Here is a 21,795-nt window from a genome sequence, read left to right on the forward strand (position 1 = left end):
ATTCTCAATGCAATAGTAAAATTTTCGGGTACGACATTAACTCATAATATAATAGAATACCTTCAAAATCCCTTTTTAACACATAATTTTCGGCCGCCCCTCTAAATCGTTTGCATGCCGAGCACGCATTTGCCCTCCGCTAGAACCGACCCTGGCTTTGTAGATGATCGCGGAGGAGAAGCAGAGATGCCAGTCGGGCCGGGTTTTTCGCGCATGCGCAGCAAGAATAACCTTTAGCAGTGTCGTATCCACGGTAACAGAAGGGGTGCTATGGTTATTGTTGTGGCTATAAGCGCGAAATCATGAATATATTTATCCTTATTACTTATATATTGTCTTTATATATTATCCTATATTTGTCCTTAAATCATGAATATATTTATAAAATTATGCTGAGGTAATTAAGATACCCCTTTTTAGTCGTGCGTATACTTCATTGACTCTATGTTCGCCGCGTCTGCGTGTAAAAAACTGACCCAACTGGCATTACTGAGGGGAAGGGAGGTAAAGTACATCGGTCGAAAGATGGTGGCGCACTATGTCAAAGCCACCTTCAGGGCCGGCATGACCTTTCGTGGGGCCGGGTTCAACAATTTTGCGGGGCCTGAATTCACATTAAAATCTTACACTTAAATTTTTCAACGAGGAATTATGTATTTACGAATGCTGTTACACATTATATATTGCTTATAAGATGAATATTAAATAATATTATTTTGATGATTTTTGTCACTCCTTAAAATGAATCATCGCTAATAACAAAATGTTTTGCATCTGTTAATGATATCATCATTCCGTAAAAAGTTAATCAAAATTCTCGTAGAACCTACCTTGCGTCGGCCCTGGCCACCTTTAATTCGCTTCAAGCATCCCCAAACATAACCTGAACCATATTCTGTGGCAATGCCCTCTTTTAGAACAGCACAGACAACAGCTCACCGACGATCTACGATATAGGATAGCAGTTTGGCAGTCGGCCTGGCGCATCGAAACATTTTTATCAAAATCATACCTCAAGGAACTCAAAATAATAAGCCAATTCCTCCGGAAACACGATATTTCCATTTAACATCATACAACGTATATTCTTTCCTCCATAACACTTATTAGAACTTGCACGTCTATCATGGATATTATTGTTAGTAATTCAACCTCATACTCATGTAAGCATATGTAAATATATACATGTCATATATGTAAACATGTATACAGTCAGTGTAAGAAGTATTCGTATACCAATCAATTTAAAATAAAATTAAACAAAAAGAAATACATAAGAGGTTAACATTAAAAATAATAAACTTTAATTTACGCAAATTCTACTCTAAAAATATGTAGGAATGTTGGTTAATTATTTCTTCCCCTAAAATTTACCAATAAAATAAATATATGAAGTTTTATTTTGAATTGGTTCCTGTACGAATACTTATTACTAGACTGCGGATCTTTATGCAAAATAAAATCTTCACAAACGTGCCTAAGAAAATTGGAACCTAAATTGGAATTTATTTTATTCTGGAAATATTATAACATAAACTTTACTTTCAATCTTTTTTATATTCTTGTATATTGTTTGCATTTTGTAGGTTCTTGCATATTCAAGTTTCCTATAAATGCATAAAGATCCGCAGTCTACTTATCACACTGACTGTATATCCCTAAAATATATCAACCACAAACTGAGACTGTTTAGACATTTGCCTAGATGTCCGTGGCCTGGAAGTCAAATGCTTGGCGTGGCCAGGCAAAGCATTCTCAGATCATCAATACTCATACTTTCTCTCTCGCAGACTTCTACATATGAGTACATTTTCATTTTATTGTGTTTTAAAATATTTCTAAGGACACTCATTGACGCAGATACCTGTCCTCTCACAGGCTTTCAGATAATTTGTCAGTTTAAAACGCTGACAATATGAGTACATTTTCATTATTTTACATTTTAAAATAATTCTTATTCATCAAAACCTTGACCTTGCTTGGCCACACCAAGCATTTGACTTCCAGGCCACGGACATCTAGGCAAATGTCTAAACAGTCTCAGTTTGTGGTTGATACACTATTTGGCTTCTTCATTTCATTGCTAAAATGTGGAGCAGTCAGTTTATATGAGTTGTCATTAGGGTCTGAATGTCTCCACTGTTGAACACAGCATTTTAGCTGCGCATAGTTGGAAAGCACCGAATTTGATATTATGTTACACAGTGTCACCTTGCACTTTACTGGATAGGACCTTCATGTACTGGCTGCTCATTTCGATTTCACATCTTTTTCTACTTTCTTGAATTTTTTTAAGCGGATATTCTATTTTTCTATGATTACTCTTTAAGTCCTCCACTTTTTCATGTACTTGGCGTAATTTTTTTACTTTTTTGAAGTTTTTTATAAGGTTACACTGACTGTATATCCCTAAAATGTACTCGGTCTATGAACTCGATTTAGAGCCTATGACCTTTTAAATAAATTCACTTCAATTCAAGCATCTCTAATCCATATAGTCCAAGAGCCCACAACAGAAATGGGTGACTCATTTCATTACACAAATGAACCTGTTTTCCGAAGATGATATGTCTTCCTAGTTCAGAAATGTTTGGTCTGGCATGATTTCAGTGGTGCAACGCTTCACTATGGCATATTATAATAATTTGATTTTTGGCCAAAATCATTACTACTGAAATTTTTAGTGTGTATTGTTGACATACCAAATTGCATAAAAAAGTTGGTGCTAATTGGATCTGACTGTTGGAAAACCTTGTCGGAAAACCGAAGTAGTTCATTAAAACATCTAATAAAACTATCAAGTAATTGATATCATTATTTCTGATACTTTTTATATAAACAATATGTAATACATAGGGTTAAAAAAATTTGGACTGGCAAACTTTGAGTGGTGATAAATCGGTCTAGCAGCCGTTTAAAAGAACGAACACACATGCGTTACCGGCGCGCGTTGAGATCTCGATAATCTAATAAAACTATCAAGTAATAATTATTTTTAAACATTATATACATTAGTTATATATAAAATATTGCTGTGATGATTTTTATTTCATACAATTATTATTATTATTTAACTTAAATAAATCATGAAATTGCATGGCGCATATATGTGTTCGCTCTTTTAAATGGCTGCCAGACCGATTTATCACCACTCAAAGTTTGCCAAACCAAATTTTTTTAACCCTATGTATTACATATTGTTTATACAAAAAGTTTCAGAAATAATGATTTCAGTCAAACTACTTCGTTTTTCCGACAAGGTTATCCGACTGCCAGACCCATTTAGCACCACTTACAATCTGCCAGACCAACTTTTTTATACAATTTGGTATGTCAACAATACATTCTAAAAATTTCAGTAATAATGATTTCAGTGAAAGATACTGTTATTTCTTACATGTTTACGACTTTCTAGCGTAGCGATGCACCGTTTGTGCGCTGCCAGCCTTGGATTATTTTTATTCTTTAGTAGAAAACAGTCAAATACCAAAAGGATATTTGTAATGAAATTGGCCGAAATTTTATGTCGCGGGCTCTCGGACTAATAGTATACATATCAGTGATCTGTAGGTTCAGTGAGTCGCGTGATGTATCATGGTAGTTCCGACAGATGTCAGCAACGTACAATTCGTCGACAAAAAAGGCGAGCTCCTCGTTCGAGTTCCGTAACCATAGTGGTAGGGCCGACTGAAATCGATCTTCCTCTCCTTAGCGAACAAGAACGCGATAAGCGGACCCATCGAATACACGTAGAGCGCGGTGGTATCGCGTCGTCGGTCGTTCCATAAGGGAAAAGGCGTACGTACCGGCCGAGGTACACACCGCGAACCACGAGTCCACACGAGTCGCGCGTCGACATTTAGCAAGACTCGTTCGCTCGCGCGAATGTCCGCGTTTGCGCGAACCCCGACAATAGAACGGTGAAAACGTGACGCGGAATAATATACTTACGCGGAGCACTGACTGGTGGTGGCATAGGAAAGTTCGCGCTGCTAAGCTTTTTGATAATTTTCGCGCGAAGCGTAGACCACTGGGTAGCCAGGGTGTCCGCGAGGCCTCACGTTCGCGGTTTGAGACTAAACAAGAACGAGGGACTAGAGAGGGATCGCAATAAGAGCCTCGCACGCGGCTCTCGTCACGTCCCGGACAAATTAATTCTCCCTATACTGTTATGGAGACTCTCGAGTCGAGTCGCGTGTGCCGTCTCTGCGGCAAGCAATCCGGTATCTCGATAAATATATTCGACAAGAACGAAAACCACGTGAAGAAAATCAACGCCGTTCTCCCGATCATGGTACGTCATATACATCTTCGCACTCTTCTCCCTTTGGTTAAGAGCGTTTATGCGCGCATTCGATGTGTCTCTTCCTGATGATCGTGAACGCCCCCTCCTCAGACACCTTTTCTTGCCACGAATCGAGCACGCAACTAGCTTTCGTTTCGATTAAGCCTAATATAATCAACATCCAGTCCCAGTTCCCCCTTTTTACTATTATTTCGGTATTTCTAGTCCACGCGTCCCAAAGGATACCTTCCAAACGATCTATGGATCGTGTTTACGATACCAAAAGTGAGGTTATCGTCACTTTGCGCGCCAATATGCCTCGGTAATATATCCAACGTATTGCGTAACTTTGAAATTCTAATCGTTCCATTCTACCCCGTTTATCATGGAGGATCAGGCTAAAGCTTATCTTTTAAACAAACGCGACGCATTTTAATAAAGGAAACAAATGCTGACGTAAAACACTGCTTATGAGTATCAAAAGTAGGCATCCTACCTTTGAAGGAGAAACTTAACGTTAAGAAGGGTTGTTTGAGGTTTTAAACCAGTTCGAACCAGTTGGATATCGTTTCGTTGTATTATTCTCGTACACTGGATCATAATTTACATACATACATACATACATACAGTCAGTGTAATAAATATACGTACAGCAACCAATTCAAAATAAAATTAATAAGAAAATAAATGAGAGGCTAACTTAAAAAGTTAATTTAAAACTTTAATTTACGCAAATTCTACTCTAAAAATATGTAGGAATGTTAGTTAATTATTTCTTTCCCTAAAATTTATTAATAAAGTAAATAGGTGAAGTTTGATTTTCAATCTGTTTCTGTACGAATACTTATTACACTGACTGTACATTTCAAGAATATTGTCTTCACTGTTTCTCATAAAATACTTTAATCCTTCTGGCGCTGTCGAGCATCCAACATTAGAAAACTTTCACCATAGCCATTAATCGTTGAATGTAGGAATCAATTTTGACACCACGAATTTCTTAATGCATTACATTCTCCATGAAAAATATTCTATACAAGTAACACACGTCATCGCTATGTTGACCTTGAAATCGAAATGATTCCATCAATTATATAACTACGTTATTGTCTCCTGTTCCATCGAGACGTGTCGTTGACAATAATTTACTGACTATTAGGATAACGAAACTCGTGCGCTTCGACGTGATCATTTAACGTCCAAGTATTTTTTTCTTTTTCGTGTATAAAAATTCACGCTTTCTAATGAAGTGCCAAGTATTTTAATTCTTTAAAACTATAAACGAGATTTTGAAAGTTGATGTCCGAAATTGTTGTTTCCTCCGAAAGATATTTTAAATTATTGATGCTAGAAACTGGCGAGAATAATATAAAATATTACAGAATTGAAGGAAAAGTATGAATTATGACTGGAAGTAGGTAAATTTAAAGTTTATAAATTACATATTTAATTAGATACTTAAATATTTATTACATATTTATATTTGCTATAAACAATATTTTTAGTCGCTATAAATGCATGAACATTCACAGTTTACTTGTAATATTCACGAGAAATGCAATGTATAATAGAAATTGAATTATACCATTGTGTCCTAGGCAGGGCCGGTTTTAGCAATATTGGCGCCCCAGGCAAGATTATCGTGGTGCCCCTTCAGAGGCTTAAAATTTTTAAGAAAAGAAGACAAGGTAATAATATCAAACGATGAATCTGTAGCTAGATTGTAAAAATTGTTAAACTACAATATACAGGGTGTCCCAAAAATGTTGTAACACCTTGAAAGGGGTGGTTCAGAAGGTGACTTCAAACAACTTTTCCTTAGCGAAAATATTGTCCGAGGTTTCTTTAAGGAGATATTAAGCGAAAACCCCGACCAATCAGAGCGCGAGTATGCCGGTTGAGCGTAGGCTACGCGATAGGCGGCCGCACTCATACGCTACCGTGGGCGCTCCATCGGCATATTCGCGCTCTGATTGGTCAGTGTTTTCCGTTAATATATCTTCAACGAAACCTCTGACAACATTTTCGTTAAGGAAAAAGTTGTTTCAAATCACCTCCTCAACTACCTCTTTCAAGGTGTTATAACATTTTTGGGACACCCTTACGCATGGTGATATGGTTGTCAATATACAGGGTGTCCCAAAAATGTTGTAACACTTTGAAAGGGGTGGTTCAGGAGGTGATTTGAAACAACTTCTTCCTTAGTGAAAACATTGTCTGAGTCTTCGTGGAGGAGATATTAACAAAAAAACCCCAACCAATCAGAGCGCGCGTATACCGGTGGAGCGGCCGTTGTAACGTATGAGCGCAGCCGCCTAGCGCGTAGCTTACGCTCCACCGGCATACTCACGCTCTGATTGGTCGGGTTTTTCCGTTAAGATCTCCTCAACGAAGCCTCGGACAAAATTTTTGCTAAGGAAAAAGTTGTTTCAAACTCCTCCCGAACCACCTCTTTCAAGGTGTTACAACATTTTTGGGACACTCTGTATAGCAGCTTTACTAATCTACACTGGACTGCGACGCCCCTAAAAATCTGGCGTCCTGGACGGTTGCCCGACCGCCCCTACCCTAACGTCGGCCCTGGTCCTAGGAAAAATGGAATCTTATGTACATTTCAAATCGATTTCGAATTCTCATATTATATTACAATTTACATTTACATGTTAATGAAGTAGTGTAGTCGTTTTCATACTATTTATTATAATTGATTCTGGTAAGAGTTTAATTGTCGAATTCGTTACATTTTCATGACATTAACCGTGTCGTATTAAATTATAAACTTCACATATGATTTTTATCATTGCTTTAAATTACAATTTAATATGGAAAAGTAGAATCCCAAGAATACGGAATTGTTTTGAAAAATAAATAAATCAGCATTTTACATTTTTTTTAAAGTAAAAGGAAGGGTTGAATAGAAAAATTCTTTCTTACAATTAGACTGGGGATTTGTATGCAAATTCATATTTACATCGATTTATATAAAGAGTTGGGACTTAAATGAAAATGTTTTATCTTCTAAACGCTATAAAATGTATATTATTGTTGATAGTCCATATATTTTTGCATTTGTGCACATTTCATAAACTTCAGATATTTATGCAAATTCATATTCTCACAGATAAAAAAATTTTTAAGTAATAAATTACTCGTTACCTATTCGGGTAACGGCTAGTAAAGGCCAATACTTTTTTATTTAGATTTTAATACTCCACCATATTTTTGTATAAAAAGTATAGTATTCTATTTAAAAAAACAAAGTTGTTCTTCAAATCTTCGAAACGCCTCCACCTGTAAAAAAAAATTAACGCACTATATAGTGTACCCTTTTAAACCATGTAACTTTTGTATATAACATTTTTTCGTGCCACGCATATTTTGGAAGTTATAAAAGTGCACCCGTTGCGTGAACCAACCTGTATAAAAAGAATTTAAATTTGCACTAGATTGCGTACGTTCTCATAGATTAACCAATATTTTTATTTGCTATAAATGCATGAACATTTGCAGTTTACTTGTAATATTCACGATAAATGCAATGTATAATAGAAATTTAATCGTATGATTATGTCCTAGGAAAAATGGAATTTTATGTACATTTCAAAGCGATTTCGAATTCTCAGAATTCAAAAAATTAGGAATGCCAATCATTTCTTTTTAACAATCGAATGTAAATTCAGTCGACTTAAGTTTGTTTATCTAGACGATTCGACTAAAGGTTACTAACCTTCTTTAAAAATAGATATTTTCCATTTTAATTTATTCTTACAGTATTAATTATTGATTGAAAGTGACCTATAACATATTATATTAATAATTAAGTTAAGCTATAAATGATATGAAAAATTGATATTTGAACAGGGATATTACACAATAGGAAGGAATCAAAAAATTGGACAATTTGACAAAAATCAATTTTTTATCGATTAGAATAAAACAGTAACACGCGAGGCTTTTCGAAATTGTTTTTTCCTTCATTCAAATTCCTCGTTAGGAAAGAATTGACAAAATTGCGTCATTGTTGAGATCAAATAAAATACTCATTTATATAAATATTTTTTTAATAACGGGTTTTACATGACAGAAAAATAACTTTGAAGAATAGTTGCAAACATGTTCCTTTTAACCCTTTGCATTCGAGGCATTTTTCTACAGAATCAAATCCATTTTTATAATAAATTTCTGTAAAACCAAAAACATCTACGAACATTCATGACTCAATGTATTATTTCAATTAATAATTAACTGTATTTTGATATAAGTATAATTGAAATTGTATGTTCAAAAAATCACTTTTAAATTACATATGTCCCTCTGGAGACGCCACTTGAGCGCAAAGTGTTAATTTAACATTCCTTCTATACATCACTTCCTACAAATGATAATTGGTATCCATTATCACACATTTTTATACTACAAAATATAGTACAATATAACATTTTGATTTTTAGCCTTATATACAAATAAATTTCATGAGTTAAAAAGCTAGAAAGAGTGAGTGTAAGAGGGTAGTGTGAGTGTTAGGAAGAGAAAGTATTGTAGAATGAGTACTAAGCTACAGAATTCATAGATTTAAAGTTAGCTTTAGTTGTTTTTGTTCAGAGGCATGTAATACAAATCAGACGTTTTTTTTCTTTCATGATTTGTAAATGATGTAGCGTAAGCCAAAGTTCTTCCTTATGTAAAAGTTACAAATTACAATACATACAAATAATATATAAATATTACTACTATATATATATATAATACTACAAATAAATGTTATCTCTTTATAATACTAATATAGATTTGCATCGATTATGTGTCCGCAGGTGCACGAGATGGACCTTTTGCCGAAACACATGTGCCATCGTTGCAGCTACAAGTTGGAAGAGTTTCACAAGTTCTACGTGGATTGCTTAAAGACGGACGCTGGCCTGAAGAGTCAATTATCCTGGATGCGTAAGGAGAATCCGAGGGAGAGGGTCGGTATACCGATGGTGCACATAGAGAACATCAAGCTCGAGCCGCCCGATTACGGGGCGTACGACATGAGCCCAATGGTCGGTAACGCGAACTACATAAATTCGATGAGCTCGGTAACTTTTCAGCCAAACAACATCTCGTACGCCGCGTACGCGCAATGCAGATGCTGCTGTGATAAAATGGACCAAAGCAATCAGACCGTAGCAAGCAATTACAAGAATGCCACGGTGTCGAGGTGCAGCAGGCTGAACAACATTGAGGGTTGTTCTAACGGATCGCAGCCTGTGAAACCGAATCACTTGATTAGTACAACGTTCCAGGAACGATCGAATTTAGCAATGTTTGTTAACGAGAAGAGCAACAACGCGACACGGCATAGATTAACTTCTTCCGTTGATATAGACAATGCTAAAAGTAACTTCACCGCGAAGAAAGAGGTGTCTCGAGACGCGATCGTTCATAATTTAAGACCTAGAAGGGGCTCCGTGGACTACGTGGGAACTAAGAAGAAAATGGCCCCTTTTTTCGCATCGAACAGCGTGAAATCAAAAACGCCGACGCTACAATCGGAATTCGAGACGGTTCAGATTAAGGTGGAGAAGCCGAACGATTTCGTCGGTCACGTTCTTCGACCAAGAATCAAAACCGTCAATTACTGTAATCGATCGTCGCAAAGGAAGTATACCAAATCCAAACAGGAGGAAAGTTTGCAAGGTAACGGAAACCAATCGAGTAGGCATAAGGTACAGAACATCGTGAACAAGTTAAAACTACCTTCGAAGAGGGTATCGAACGTGGTAGAAGACAGAGTTATGTTTGCGATAAAACAAGAACAACTCTCCGATACAGAAGACACATTATCCGTAACGCTGCCAAAGAATCACGCGACAAGGACCAGTGATCTGTCCGACAATGTAAACGCACTGCCCGATAATCTTGTATTTAACGTTCAGAACGACAGAAATTGCTTATTGAGCTGCACGCAACAGAATGTCGAAATCAGTGGCGCCAATAAAGTAACCGTAAGGAACACCTTGAAGAGTAAATTAAAATCTGGGAAATTCAGTTTGGATCGGTTCGCCGCGATAAGTTATTCGCCTAAGTTATTGAGAAGTCAGGACTTCTTCCTTAGAAACGGGAAAGTGAAGAAATTCCAAAACACGGAAGTGTCGACGAAGAAACTAAGAAGAGGCCTGCGCAGCATCACGGACACAGCGAAAACGACCAGAAGAAACCTTATGGAAGCAATCGGGAACATAGTTAGCACGAAGAAGATTTCTGCGTCGATAAAGCTGATCGATAACAACGTGAAGCACTATTGCGAGAGTTGTAATATAAGTTTCGTCAACAAAGAGTTATTTAAACTGCACACGTGTTATCATTGATCGTAACTGCTTTAGGAAACTGCGAACAATGTGATCGAATAGAAATGTATTTTCGCTCGATATAATGTTTTCCAAAAATTAAGTGGTTTGCGTTACCCCGACGTTTAAGGTGTCGACGAATTTTCGAATATCACGAACCAGCGAAGAATATGTACCTACACAACGTATTTTGTACGATAGATATCATTACTAATGTAACACCTTATTATTTTTATGAACGAAGATATATATTTACAAATGATTGTCAAATGTTGATAGAAATGGTTATGACAAACGTTACGATATACGCTTTAAAGTTTATGTAGATAAAAGATTCACGAATCGCCTTCAGAGTTTAAAGAATTTATTATATATATACACATATATAGTATATGTATATTTTATTAAGTAGGAGATATATACACAACATTGTGATATGCGGGTGATCTACGTGCAAAGTAATTCGTTAGTTTTGTCTTCTATTCTATACGCGGACTTTGCGCGACGATGAAACCAATTTTTGTCATTGTCATCGTCATCGAACAATTAATTAGTGCACTTAGCTACGTATCTATATCTTTCATATTTGTAACAGTATCATCGATACATATCACTTCGAGTGATTGTTACGATCACCTGCAACTTGCTGAGAATAATGAATTGAGGTCTACAATATTTAAATTTATTCAAAACGATTATCGGTATTTAACACTTTTTACGTGGAAATCTATTTTTCATTCGTATCGCATGAGTACATACGTCACGTTTTTATATATCCATCATTACTAAATGAAAAATTTTCTTTACTCTTATTTACTAATCAAACGTATAAAAAGTTTCAACACAAAACAATTATAGCCTATTTTGATGAATCAATTAATAAATTGCAATTGCAGAAGTAAAAAACATTTATCCATTACCTCTGTGTTTCTCATATTGTCTAACAAATTAAAACTTTTTTAGGTTTTGCAATATCCATTGGATGATTTTTATAGCGTTCCTCGCCCTAAACACGAATCTGAAAGCCAAATTGCTTCATCACTTTCAGTTTTCGAAAAACTCAAAGTTTTGTAAAATGTAAAAAGGCTAGACAGAAAAGTCTATTTAGTCTCTATTTAGTCTTAAAAGTTAAGGAAGAGTTTTTTGAATATGTAGACATATTCGTTTAGAATTATCTGTTTCTTTGAATGACTGGAAATGTACACTAAAATTCAAAAAGGTGCCTATGCAAATATTTTTCATGAAATATTTTTGTATTTTTATTTGAAAAGTTATTTGCTCAGGACGAATTTACTATATCTTATCGGATTCTGCAGATTCTGCAGAACGATTTCTAATTCGTATAGGTCGAGAAAATATTAATTTAAAACGCATGAATTCTGTTTGCTGCCGCGCAGGTTTCACTCGCTTTATCTCTTAATTAGTGAGAATTAGTGAATTAGTGAATTAGTGAGAATCAGGGCCATCGCCACGCGCTTGAATAACCTTCAAACTCATAACTTTGCTAAAATTTATCCAAAATGGAGGAATAAAAAACCATTTTGAAACTTAATGTTCTTTCGATACTTTAATTTACTTTAAATTGCATTAAAGAGAAATTTCTTAGATAGCAGTTTTCATTAAAAGTTAACAAAATAGACAATTATAAATTGAATGAATTGTCAAATAATTAAAGATGCTAAATGGAAAATTAATAATTACAATTTTAACACAGCAAAATTGTCTCCAGTTTGTTAACAAATTCAATTGAATTGGAGTATAAATGAAATATTAATGATGAAGAGTTGTGGCATATTTTCATACACAATGTTGTTTAAAAATGATTCTGCGCTGCTTAACAAAATTAAGTTTCAATTAAAATAATTAAGTCTTTGACATTTATTATCTACATGAAAAGAACAGTTATATATGGTCGAAATGTGATATATATATGCAAATAGAAAATAATAATAAAACTAGAAATTTGAAATGGTTAGGATGGCTATTTAACGTCAACAAACCTGCGGTGAAAGATCATAACGATAATTGATTTTATAAACAAATTGTTTGTTTATGGAATCATTACTGCTACAATTATTTGTTTCCTAAAATGAAATCAGTAATTAAATATTGCATACTATTACATGAATATTACATGAATGCGTTATGATAGATGATATAAAAAAATAATAATTTGATAAAAAATAAAACCGAAATAATATTTTTCGAAAATATAAGCCGAAACAAAACGAGCGGTGGCTGTGGAGCGACACATTCACGCCATTCACGTGTTCCGAATCAACATTTTGTCAAACCGTGCAGACTAGGAACAGTTCCAACATTTCCTATGATTGGTTTCCTTATCAGAAATGTCTGCTGAATCTGATAACGTATAGTAAATTCGTCCTAAGCGAATAACTTTTCAACAAACTCCAAAAGTATTGCGCGAAAAGTATTTGCATAGGCACCTTTTTGAATTTCGGTGTCTATTTCCAGTCATTCAAAGAAACAGATAATTCTAAACGAATATGTCTGCATATTCAGAAAATTCTTCCCTAACTTTTACGATTAAATAGAACTGTCTAGCGTTTTTAGTTTACTATAGTAGTATTACATTTTCTCTCAAAACCGACCGATTTTACAAAATCTCGAGTTTTTCGAAAACTGAGAGTGATGAAGCCATTTGGCTTTCAGATTCGCTTTCAGATTATTTAGGACGAGGAACTCTATAAGGATTAATCAGTGGATATTACAAAACAAAATTCGTGTTGGACAGTATTATCTGTAATCTGTTATTATTCTACCCTTTCGTATTTTTCCTGCACGTGGGTTCCAAAAACCATTATACGGTACTGGACAGGTGAGGTCGCTGCGGGGCGACCATCGAGCGAATTAAAACTGACAAACAAACAAAAAGTACGGCAAGTGTCAAACGACTGAAAAAATGATTGATCAGTCCGATTACATTGCACAAAAGTATTGTCAATAAGAAATCTGAATGTCTTCGAATTCGAAAAAATCCCCTCGCTTCGAGGATGTAAGTTACACTGATCGTTATGCACCATTTATGTTAACCTGCACAGTTTTACAAAATGCGTTTCACATTTTTGCACATCCTCGATTATTTCCTATGAAATTTATGTTTCTTTATGAAATCTGTTTTAACTGAAAGGTAAAAAAACATTTTTGAATTTCATTTCACCCACGAGAATTCCAGTTTCATATGTACTTCATTTATATGCAGCTGATATCAACCGAAGATGATACCTTGGGCTCTTCCATAAGTCTTAGCATAGGTGAAAATTCGATTAGAATAAACGAAAAGCCTAAAGTGGATAAAGAAGTCAAACCAAACGAGGAAAATGAGAAGGACAAATGGTGGTTGAAAAAGCCGCAGACCAGGCTTGAAATGTCTAACGTTCCTATGGAAATAAATACAAAACAATCCCCATCTCCGTCACCAGATGTTAGCTCTTCGATGAAAGAATTTCTGGAAAAAGAGAAAATGTGCAAAGTAATTAGTACACGATAATATTTTTGTGACAACCATTAAATAAGCAATATTGATTTTGATTTTACATAAATTGAGATTTGATACAATACCCTGTACAACGTATTTTGTGACATATTGTTTTATTCTACATAGGCCATGCATAAGAATGAAATTGAAATTAGAGACAAGGATGATACTCTGTGCGATATTTTGGCATCTACCGCGTTCGACAAGTATCCTTCTGATTTTGAAAGTAAGTATTTTTGTACCTACTATACAATGTTTAAGATATATAAAATTTGTTACATATGAAATGGTTAACAACCATTTGTACACATAGATGCAACTGATGAAGACATAGGCAGTATCTTAGAAGAAATGAGTAAGATTGCTGGAGCTCTTAGTCCAAATTCAGCTCCGGATCATACAAAATCTAGGAACTCTATTAAAAATTCAATGGAAGAAGAGAAATCTGTGGAAGAGTTGCTAGAGGAAGCTGAGGAACTTGTAAGAAAAAATAGTAGTAGTTTATCCAAGAGTGGATCAAAAACTGACACTTTAGTACCTGAGAATATTCCTGAAGATGTAGAAAGTTTTAACAGAGTTAGACAATTAGAAGCTGATATCTTTCAATTGATCGAAGAGGAAGTACATAAGGAAACAGAAAAAATCAAAAAGAGTCCAAAAAACGAGAAAAAACGGGATAGCAGTCCTGGATTTGAAGTATTATATGAAAACGTAAATAGCCTGAAAGCCCCAAAAACATTGGAACTTCAAAGGAGAAAATTTGAAGAACAAAAGGTGGAAGTATCGAGCAGTTCTGATTTGGATGATCCAATCGATAGACATTCTAAATCGGAAGAATTAAAGAGCACAAGAAAGATGGAATCAGACAAGGATAATTTGCAGAAGGAAATAACTGATGTAGATAAGGATTTTTTTGAGGATCTATTAAAGAGATCCAAAGAACGAGCGGATGGTGGCATGTCGGGTAGCTCAAGCTTTGGACAAGAAGATTTTTCACATTTTTTGAAACTTTTGCAAGGACAGACTGATAAAAAAGAACAGGATCCAAATGAATCGAATTCTGAAAACACCTTGTTCTCAAAACTAGTGGACGGAAGAACATCTACTGTAGAAGACAAACCTGCGAACGAAATGAGTTCTGAATATCCTGAGAAGGAAATTTCTGATATATTAGAAAAAGAACTACCGCAAGCGAATAATCCAAAAACGCCTAATGAAATTGTTGAAACGGATTCTAGAGTAGATGGAGAAAAATTTAAACAGTCTCAAAGTTGTAGTACCAGTAGTAGCAATAAAAATAGAGTAGATAAACAAGAGTTTAAGCAGTCTCAAGATTTTTCTAGTAGGAATAAAAATGAGTTGAAAACACCTAGTGCAGTAAACGATCAAGTATCTCCAAAACAAATAGGTGTATCGAATGAAAGCAAAAAATTAGTTAACACGAAGGAAGAGCTGTATACGATTGGGCTTACGCCTAGATTAGAATTGTTTGCGGATGCAATTCCAAAGTTATTGGCCGAGAAAACGGTAGAGAGCGAAACGCAAGAAAGTAAAGAAGTTCCAGAAAATATGAAAACAAATGTGCGTAAAGCAACATCCAGCTTCGATATTAAAGCGACACGTACAACGACATCTCAACGTAATTACGTAGAACGTAAGTACACTCACGCGGCTAGCGCGTCAGGTGTCAAACAGCAAAGAAAAGACATAAGGTTTTCTAAGTCTAAGAGTTACGATCAAATTTGTAAACCGCCGTTTAGAACTTCTGTAGAAAACCTAAGAGCAACTAAACATTCGGACACCGCAAAGAAACCTGCCAATTCTCAAATCAGACGTTCACCAACATTGAAGCCAAAGTTGCAACTTACGGTCAAACCAATTACAAAAATTCCTCCTAGAACTAAGTTATCTCCGAAGTCAAAAACGGATCCTGTTAAGACTGGTTCGACTCCCAGTTTGTCTTCTATGTATAAAGGTTACAAAGCAAAGTCTCCGGATAGTTATTCGAGAACTATGATGGGTGGTGGTGATACCAAACAGAATCTAACAAGACAAAATTGGGAATTGTTGTGTCGCGAGGAAAGACATAAGAATGCTCTTCTTAAGCAGCAGTTAGAATCTGAGACAAAAATGTACAAGAGTCAAATGAATAATATGCAGATATCTTTTGAGGAAGAATTGTTTGCATTGAAGAAACAGAATATAATTTTAAAGTCAAAAATAGATGAGTACTCCTTGAACGATAGACGTCCAGAACCTCAGGTGAAAAAGGATACAAAACTTCTACTTTTGGAGAAAGAGTTGGAGAAGCAGGAGAACTTGATTCGTGCTTATGAAAAAGAGAACAAAAAGTTGATACAAGACGCAAAGCGTATGCAAGAAGAAATGAAGCAACTGCAGAAACAGAAGAGTACTGCATTGGAGTCAAATAAGATGCAAGAATTTGTAGATAGAGTCAAAGATCTCGAAGAGGAAGCTCTGAAGCTTAATTTAGAAGTTTCACAGCTCCGAGAGAAGAATGCTGATTGGGCGCTGAAAAACGAAGACTTGTATCAGCAGAATGGTCTGTTGAACGATGAATTAGAGATGTTCAAGGATCAGCTTAGAACAAAGAATGATTTTATTACTAATCGATTGCAAGCTATGACTACAGCAGAACTAGAGTTGAAAAAACAGGTGGAGGATTTGACTGTGAAATTGAGTTCAAAGACTGAGCAATTACGAGTAGTGAAGCAGGAGTTCGATAAACTTCAGCAAAGTGTGCTTCCGTTGGAGAAGGAGTTACTGGAATCGAGAGTCAAAGAAGGTAATCTTCTTGAGAAGCTACAGGTAACTAAAAGTCACGTAGAACGTGAAAAGCAGTTGACGCAAAAGCTGAAAGATCAAGTGATCATAGACAGCAAGAAGATTACAGATTTGAACAGACAAGTACGAGAAATGGAAAGGATACTCAAAAGAAAGAATCCCGATTCTGTGTCTGCTCTTATATTGACTGCAAATTCGGAACAAGAAAAGATTAGCACTGAGAAGTTGAAGCTGTTGGAAGAGCGAATTTTAAGTCTAGAAAATGAAATTAAGGCAAAGGACGATCTAGCACAGCAGAAGGTGGTCGAATTTCAGAAGAAATTTTCCGATATGAAAGAAAAATACATTACACAGATAATGGAGCTGGAGAGTAAATTGTTGGAGGTCAATGTCAAGGAACGCAAAGTATATAACGACATGTTCACCCAAACAGCATTGAAACCTGTTGAAAACAAGAGTGTAGAGACTGTCAGGAAAGAAGAAAGAGCTGGATCGTTTGAAAAAGAAGACAAAAAGGATCAAAAACTGTCAGCAAAAGCGAGTTTAAAATCACAGAATTCCAAGGAGGATGCTCATCTTTTGGCTACTATAAGAGGATTGAAATTGGAATTAACGAACAAAGATAAAACTGTTTCAAAGATAACCAAAGAGTTTCAGGAATTACAGAAAACGAATAGAAGATTGCAGAAGGAGAGAGAGAAACTATTGAACGATAGAAGGACTATCAAGACAATGGACTTTGAGAAAACGAATCGCGCTATGGTGTCCTCAGATTCCAAGTTACTTAGCTTGAGATCTACAGAAGGGAACGATCAAAATTCAAACTTTTATCACAATGGTCACTCGGATGCAAACACACAACGACTGTCCGCCTCTGTCCAAAAGCTTTACAATCCTTTACAATACACTGAAAATGGAGACACCAATCTTGTGAAGAGATTAACCGACGAGAATGATATCCTGAAAGAAGAACTAAGCAAGATGAACACGGACTTCATGGCTTTGAAAAACAAGCGGCTGCACGACTTAAATCTCCTGCAGGAGGAGCACGAGCGTGAAATGGCCACTTTGCTCAAGGAGTACAGCGTTAAATTTGGAGACTCTAAAGTGGTAAAGTTACAGGTTCGTAGTATTACGTGCAGTATCGACTGTTATTTTTCATTTGTGTATTCGATTTTTCTGTTATCGAATGCTCGCACGTAGTACGTCTGTTCCTCAAGTCGCAATTACATTAGTCGTCTGCTTGTATTCATAGGGCCAGATAAACACGCAAGTAGCTGTGATATCGCACTTGAAACAGCAAATCGAGAAATTGAGGGACTACAAGGAACAAGTGGTCGTCCTGAAGGTTGAACGAGAACACCTGGAGAATAAAGTGAAAACGTTGAACGAGAAAGTCAAGTACTTGACAACGCCGGTATGTAACGAAGAATATACGCTTCATAGAACTAATTTGGTGCACTGCTAGCTAAAATGTAATTACATTGACAATTGATTAGTACAATTGAAATTATTTAAGTTAAGGGAACAAGACCATGCAATATTTTTTTGCATTTTTCAAGAGTGTTGTGTTAAAATTTGAGAAAGAAATCTCTAAGAATGCTAGTGTTACAACCTTGAGTGTGGAACAGTGTTAAGTAGTCGATTGATAGCTTTCTGAGAAAATTATAAGTTTGATCGATATGTCTTAAGTCACTTTCTTTTCAGAAAATCTGATAACTTTTAATGTTTGGTTTTTAATTACAAATATACACTGTGGTGACAAAGCAGTCTTGCGCTGTTAAACTGTTCTGAGTAATGCTGTGTTAATGACATTATATGACTGGTTTTTATTCATTCATACATTTAATAAATCCTACTGAAAGTTTAAAAACAATTCATCACAGTTTCTTTATAAACATTATATGAAGATAATTCTTACAAATTCTGGTACAGTGTTTTCCCTCCTTAATTGCCATTGATAAGTAACCTTTTCAGTTGCAAAGAATAGTTACTAGCAGCAAATACGATTAATCAATTGCCAATTGGAATTACAATTGTTATAGTAATTAAGTAACTAAAACTGTCCTTAACATAATTATGTGCATATATTTATTGTGTCTACACATTAAACCTTATATATAGTACATATGCTGTATGATTTCTGAATGGTATTTATGTGAACCGTGTGCTTTCTGCATGGATATGTATAATATGTTTTTTGCATGGAATATATTTCTTGTTTAGTTCATACGTTTTTTAAGGCGAAGATGTACTTTTTGTGAAAAATACACCTGCTATAAGTAATATCTTGCACCTCACATTAATAAAACTCTGTCTTACTAATTTATGAAGTCAGGTGTGTCTTAAAAGTTTTCAGGAAAAATAGTTCCGTCACGCCAGAGATGATTTTATAGTGCAAGGAGTCAATCTATCGATCAATATATTACAAATTGTAATTGATGGTCAAATTAATAATATTATTGATTGGACTTTTTCAATTCTAACAGTTTTTTTTTTCGTTTCAGAGCACAGAGCAGCTGCAATTGCTCCAGGACAAGATAACGATTCTTCAGCAACGACATGAAAGCCGGGAGATGACTCTGCAGACTTTGGTGCGTGATTTACTACGAAATCGAACGCAGTGTAAAGACTGTTGTAAGAACGAGAAGGGTAAAAACAGAAAGTTATGCTATTTTCGACAGGAGCTGGATCACATTCTTGGAATGCTCCAGGAGATTGCTAACGTTCATTAAATACGTGAACCATCGTAGACTAGGGTGCATTAGTGGTGCTCACGAAATATCGAGAAAGAAATGTCCACAGGGTGAAATAGAGCGTCTCGAATGGGACATCTCTCGAGTCGTGATCGGGCATTGTGATAATTCGTATGTTTGAATGTTTGCGTAACGTAAGTTTTCGATTAGAAGATGTTGTTAGCACTTTACATAAGCGTTATTCGAGTGCAGGACCGCAAAGGTTGGTCGACGTTTTTTTTGTCGACTGATTGTTTAGTCGCTCGAGGTCGCTTTTGCAATACCTTTAGATGTTATCGCCATACGGACACGGTGAACCAGTGAAATCATATCGATCCTGGGAAAACTCGCGTATAACGATCGACTGGGATCACTGCCAAAGATATTAAAAATATATGTAATCGAACAAACGACGGAGTTACCGTTTTATCGTAACTCGTCGTCGACATTCCTTCTTGCCAGTGTGCGCGCGCGTGGCGCATATAGACTACGTCCATATTCGGTGTAACGAAACTGTAATAGTCGATTGTTAAATGGACATAGAAATATTTTGATCTATATTTACCGAAAGCAAACTTTTTATTTATCTAACGACATAGGATTAAACATCAAATCGGACTGTTTCCGAATCGGAACTAGTTTTAGCCACGTACTTATCGTTAAGACGGAGGATAGACCATACGAATCCAGTGGAAGCGCCATGAAAACGAAATATATCTTCCAAAGTCGCGTAGAACTTAGTTTTTTACATGAGGCTTTTTCGGATTACGCTGTGCGGAAGCGTTGTCTCGACTCATTCAATAATCGTATTTATTTCCTATTTATATTCGCTCATTCTTCGCCATCAACGAATCGATTTCTACTCTTGAGCAGGGCTGAGTTGAGATCTTGTAGACTCACAAGTTACAAATACCGTGAGGCCTCCGATAGATATTTCCGAATCGTACAAACAGATTAAAGAAAAATTGAATTTATTTTTAGCGTATTAAAAACAATTAATATTTGAGTACTTTCACGCCCTGGTTCTGTATGGTTGATACTAGCTGAAAATGTTCGGATGACAGCCGTATCCTTTGGATAAGAGATTCTGCAATATCAGTGTGTCACTTAATCTTAAAAGAAACTAACTGTGATATCGGCGAGGTTTTGGTTAGTATCAACAATTACAATTTAGACATTTGGTTTGCGGAATTTTTTGAGAACAAATTTTTCTACAACATAGGTTTCAATTTCCATGGAACCGACTCTATTTAATCATTTTTGTGCTATTGTTAATCTGTGTATTATATTACGAAGAACTTCTTTTTTCAGCCGCGTTAGTAATCATTCCATATAAGTAAATCCGTAATTCTATTTCAACATTTCAATAAGAAATGAAGTTGTGCTCCTCTTCTTCTTTCTTCTTCGTTCGTAGATGAATATTTATGATAATAATATATAGGACTATAAGAGCTATAGCGATAAATTAAATGAATTTTTCTTCTACATTGTAAGAAATAAAGAAGTTCATTCGTTATCTACCAGAAGGCAGAGAAGGGTATAAAATCAGAATCTTAGTGTTTCATGTGCCTGAATTTATTAGATTGCCTTAAATTAATGTTTGGAGGTCCTCTGGTTGGAAGAGGAATTTGGGCGGCAGCGCTTGAAGCCCATTCCTTGATTTAGTCCTGTTCTCGAGTCGTCCAGTTGTATTGTATACTCATTACACACCTTAGAAACACTCAACTCATTGTGTCACCTCTTATCGAGCAGAGTGGAGACTCTAAGCACTCACATTGAATGAAGCACATGCATATCGCACAAACCAACGTGTCCTGAATGTAAACAACATTAAATGTCCTTGTCACAAGGACGATCATAATTGTAGAACACTTGTTTGCTTTCAGGTTGTATTTAGTTTTATTGCATCATTGTATTCACACAAACGCAGAGTGTAGTTATCTGTTTGAGACTGGATATAATTCAAAATCATCATTCATGTTTTATAATTACTTTTAAGCGAAGCCGTCGTAATGTACAAACCACGAGATTATGACTTTAATAAATTAATTTTCTTCTCTTTACCATTCAGGTACTTGTGTTTCATTGATTTCTTACGAACATTGGATATACTACGATGAGAGTAATCGAATTACTAAAATT

At 35.6% G+C, this 21,795-nt stretch overlaps 2 protein-coding genes across 8 annotated transcripts; both read left to right on the forward strand.

Annotated features, from left to right (window-relative positions):
• Positions 1 to 960: 960 nt before the first annotated feature.
• On the forward strand, positions 961 to 11,309 carry LOC128886399 (uncharacterized). 4 transcript variants are annotated; one of them, XM_054141268.1, is made up of 3 exons: positions 3,719 to 4,294; positions 5,884 to 5,973; positions 9,097 to 11,309. In XM_054141268.1, exons 1-3 carry the CDS (start codon positions 4,172 to 4,174, stop codon positions 10,633 to 10,635), a joined length of 1,752 nt encoding a protein of 583 aa, XP_053997243.1. In that variant the 5' UTR covers positions 3,719 to 4,171; the 3' UTR covers positions 10,636 to 11,309. The 4 variants fall into 4 exon arrangements, with proteins under 4 accessions (XP_053997246.1, XP_053997243.1, XP_053997244.1 ...); XM_054141270.1 differs by lacking the exon at positions 3,719 to 4,294 and adding an exon at positions 5,682 to 5,699; XM_054141271.1 differs by lacking the exons at positions 3,719 to 4,294; positions 5,884 to 5,973 and adding an exon at positions 961 to 1,163.
• A 1,718-nt stretch (positions 11,310 to 13,027) lies between these two features.
• LOC128886371 (centrosomal protein of 162 kDa-like) lies at positions 13,028 to 21,723 on the forward strand. Of its 4 annotated transcripts, XM_054141185.1 has the most exons (7): positions 13,028 to 13,630; positions 13,838 to 14,107; positions 14,240 to 14,339; positions 14,427 to 18,040; positions 18,174 to 18,335; positions 19,271 to 19,352; positions 19,426 to 19,566. In XM_054141185.1, the coding sequence occupies exons 1-6, from the start codon at positions 13,592 to 13,594 to the stop codon at positions 19,304 to 19,306; spliced, it is 4,221 nt and encodes a 1,406-aa protein (XP_053997160.1). In that variant the 5' UTR covers positions 13,028 to 13,591; the 3' UTR covers positions 19,307 to 19,352; positions 19,426 to 19,566. The 4 variants fall into 4 exon arrangements, with proteins under 4 accessions (XP_053997160.1, XP_053997161.1, XP_053997158.1 ...); XM_054141186.1 differs by lacking the exon at positions 19,271 to 19,352 and having other exon boundaries at positions 13,028 to 13,765; positions 19,426 to 21,723; XM_054141183.1 differs by lacking the exon at positions 19,271 to 19,352 and having other exon boundaries at positions 19,426 to 21,723.
• The last annotated feature ends 72 nt before the right edge of the window (positions 21,724 to 21,795 follow it).

Source organism: Hylaeus anthracinus, unplaced genomic scaffold, assembly GCF_026225885.1.
Source record: "Hylaeus anthracinus isolate JK02 unplaced genomic scaffold, UHH_iyHylAnth1.0_haploid 11982, whole genome shotgun sequence".
NCBI classification, from domain to species: Eukaryota; Metazoa; Arthropoda; class Insecta; order Hymenoptera; family Colletidae; genus Hylaeus; species Hylaeus anthracinus.

Bases quoted from the DNA above. Each gene is read 5' to 3' on its own strand.
- LOC128886371 (XM_054141183.1), top strand. From the start codon at position 13,592: ATGTCTTCGAATTCGAAAAAATCCCCTCGCTTCGAGGAT. The intron at 13,631-13,837 runs GTAAGTTACACT...ATTTATATGCAG, and splicing joins AATCCCCTCGCTTCGAGGAT to CTGATATCAACCGAAGATGA. The intron at 18,336-19,425 runs GTATGTAACGAA...TTTTCGTTTCAG, and splicing joins TCAAGTACTTGACAACGCCG to AGCACAGAGCAGCTGCAATT.
- LOC128886399 (XM_054141268.1), top strand. From the start codon at position 4,172: ATGGAGACTCTCGAGTCGAGTCGCGTGTGCCGTCTCTGCGGCAAGCAA. The intron at 4,295-5,883 runs GTACGTCATATA...ATTGTGTCCTAG, and splicing joins ACGCCGTTCTCCCGATCATG to GCAGGGCCGGTTTTAGCAAT. The intron at 5,974-9,096 runs GTAATAATATCA...ATGTGTCCGCAG, and splicing joins TTTTAAGAAAAGAAGACAAG to GTGCACGAGATGGACCTTTT.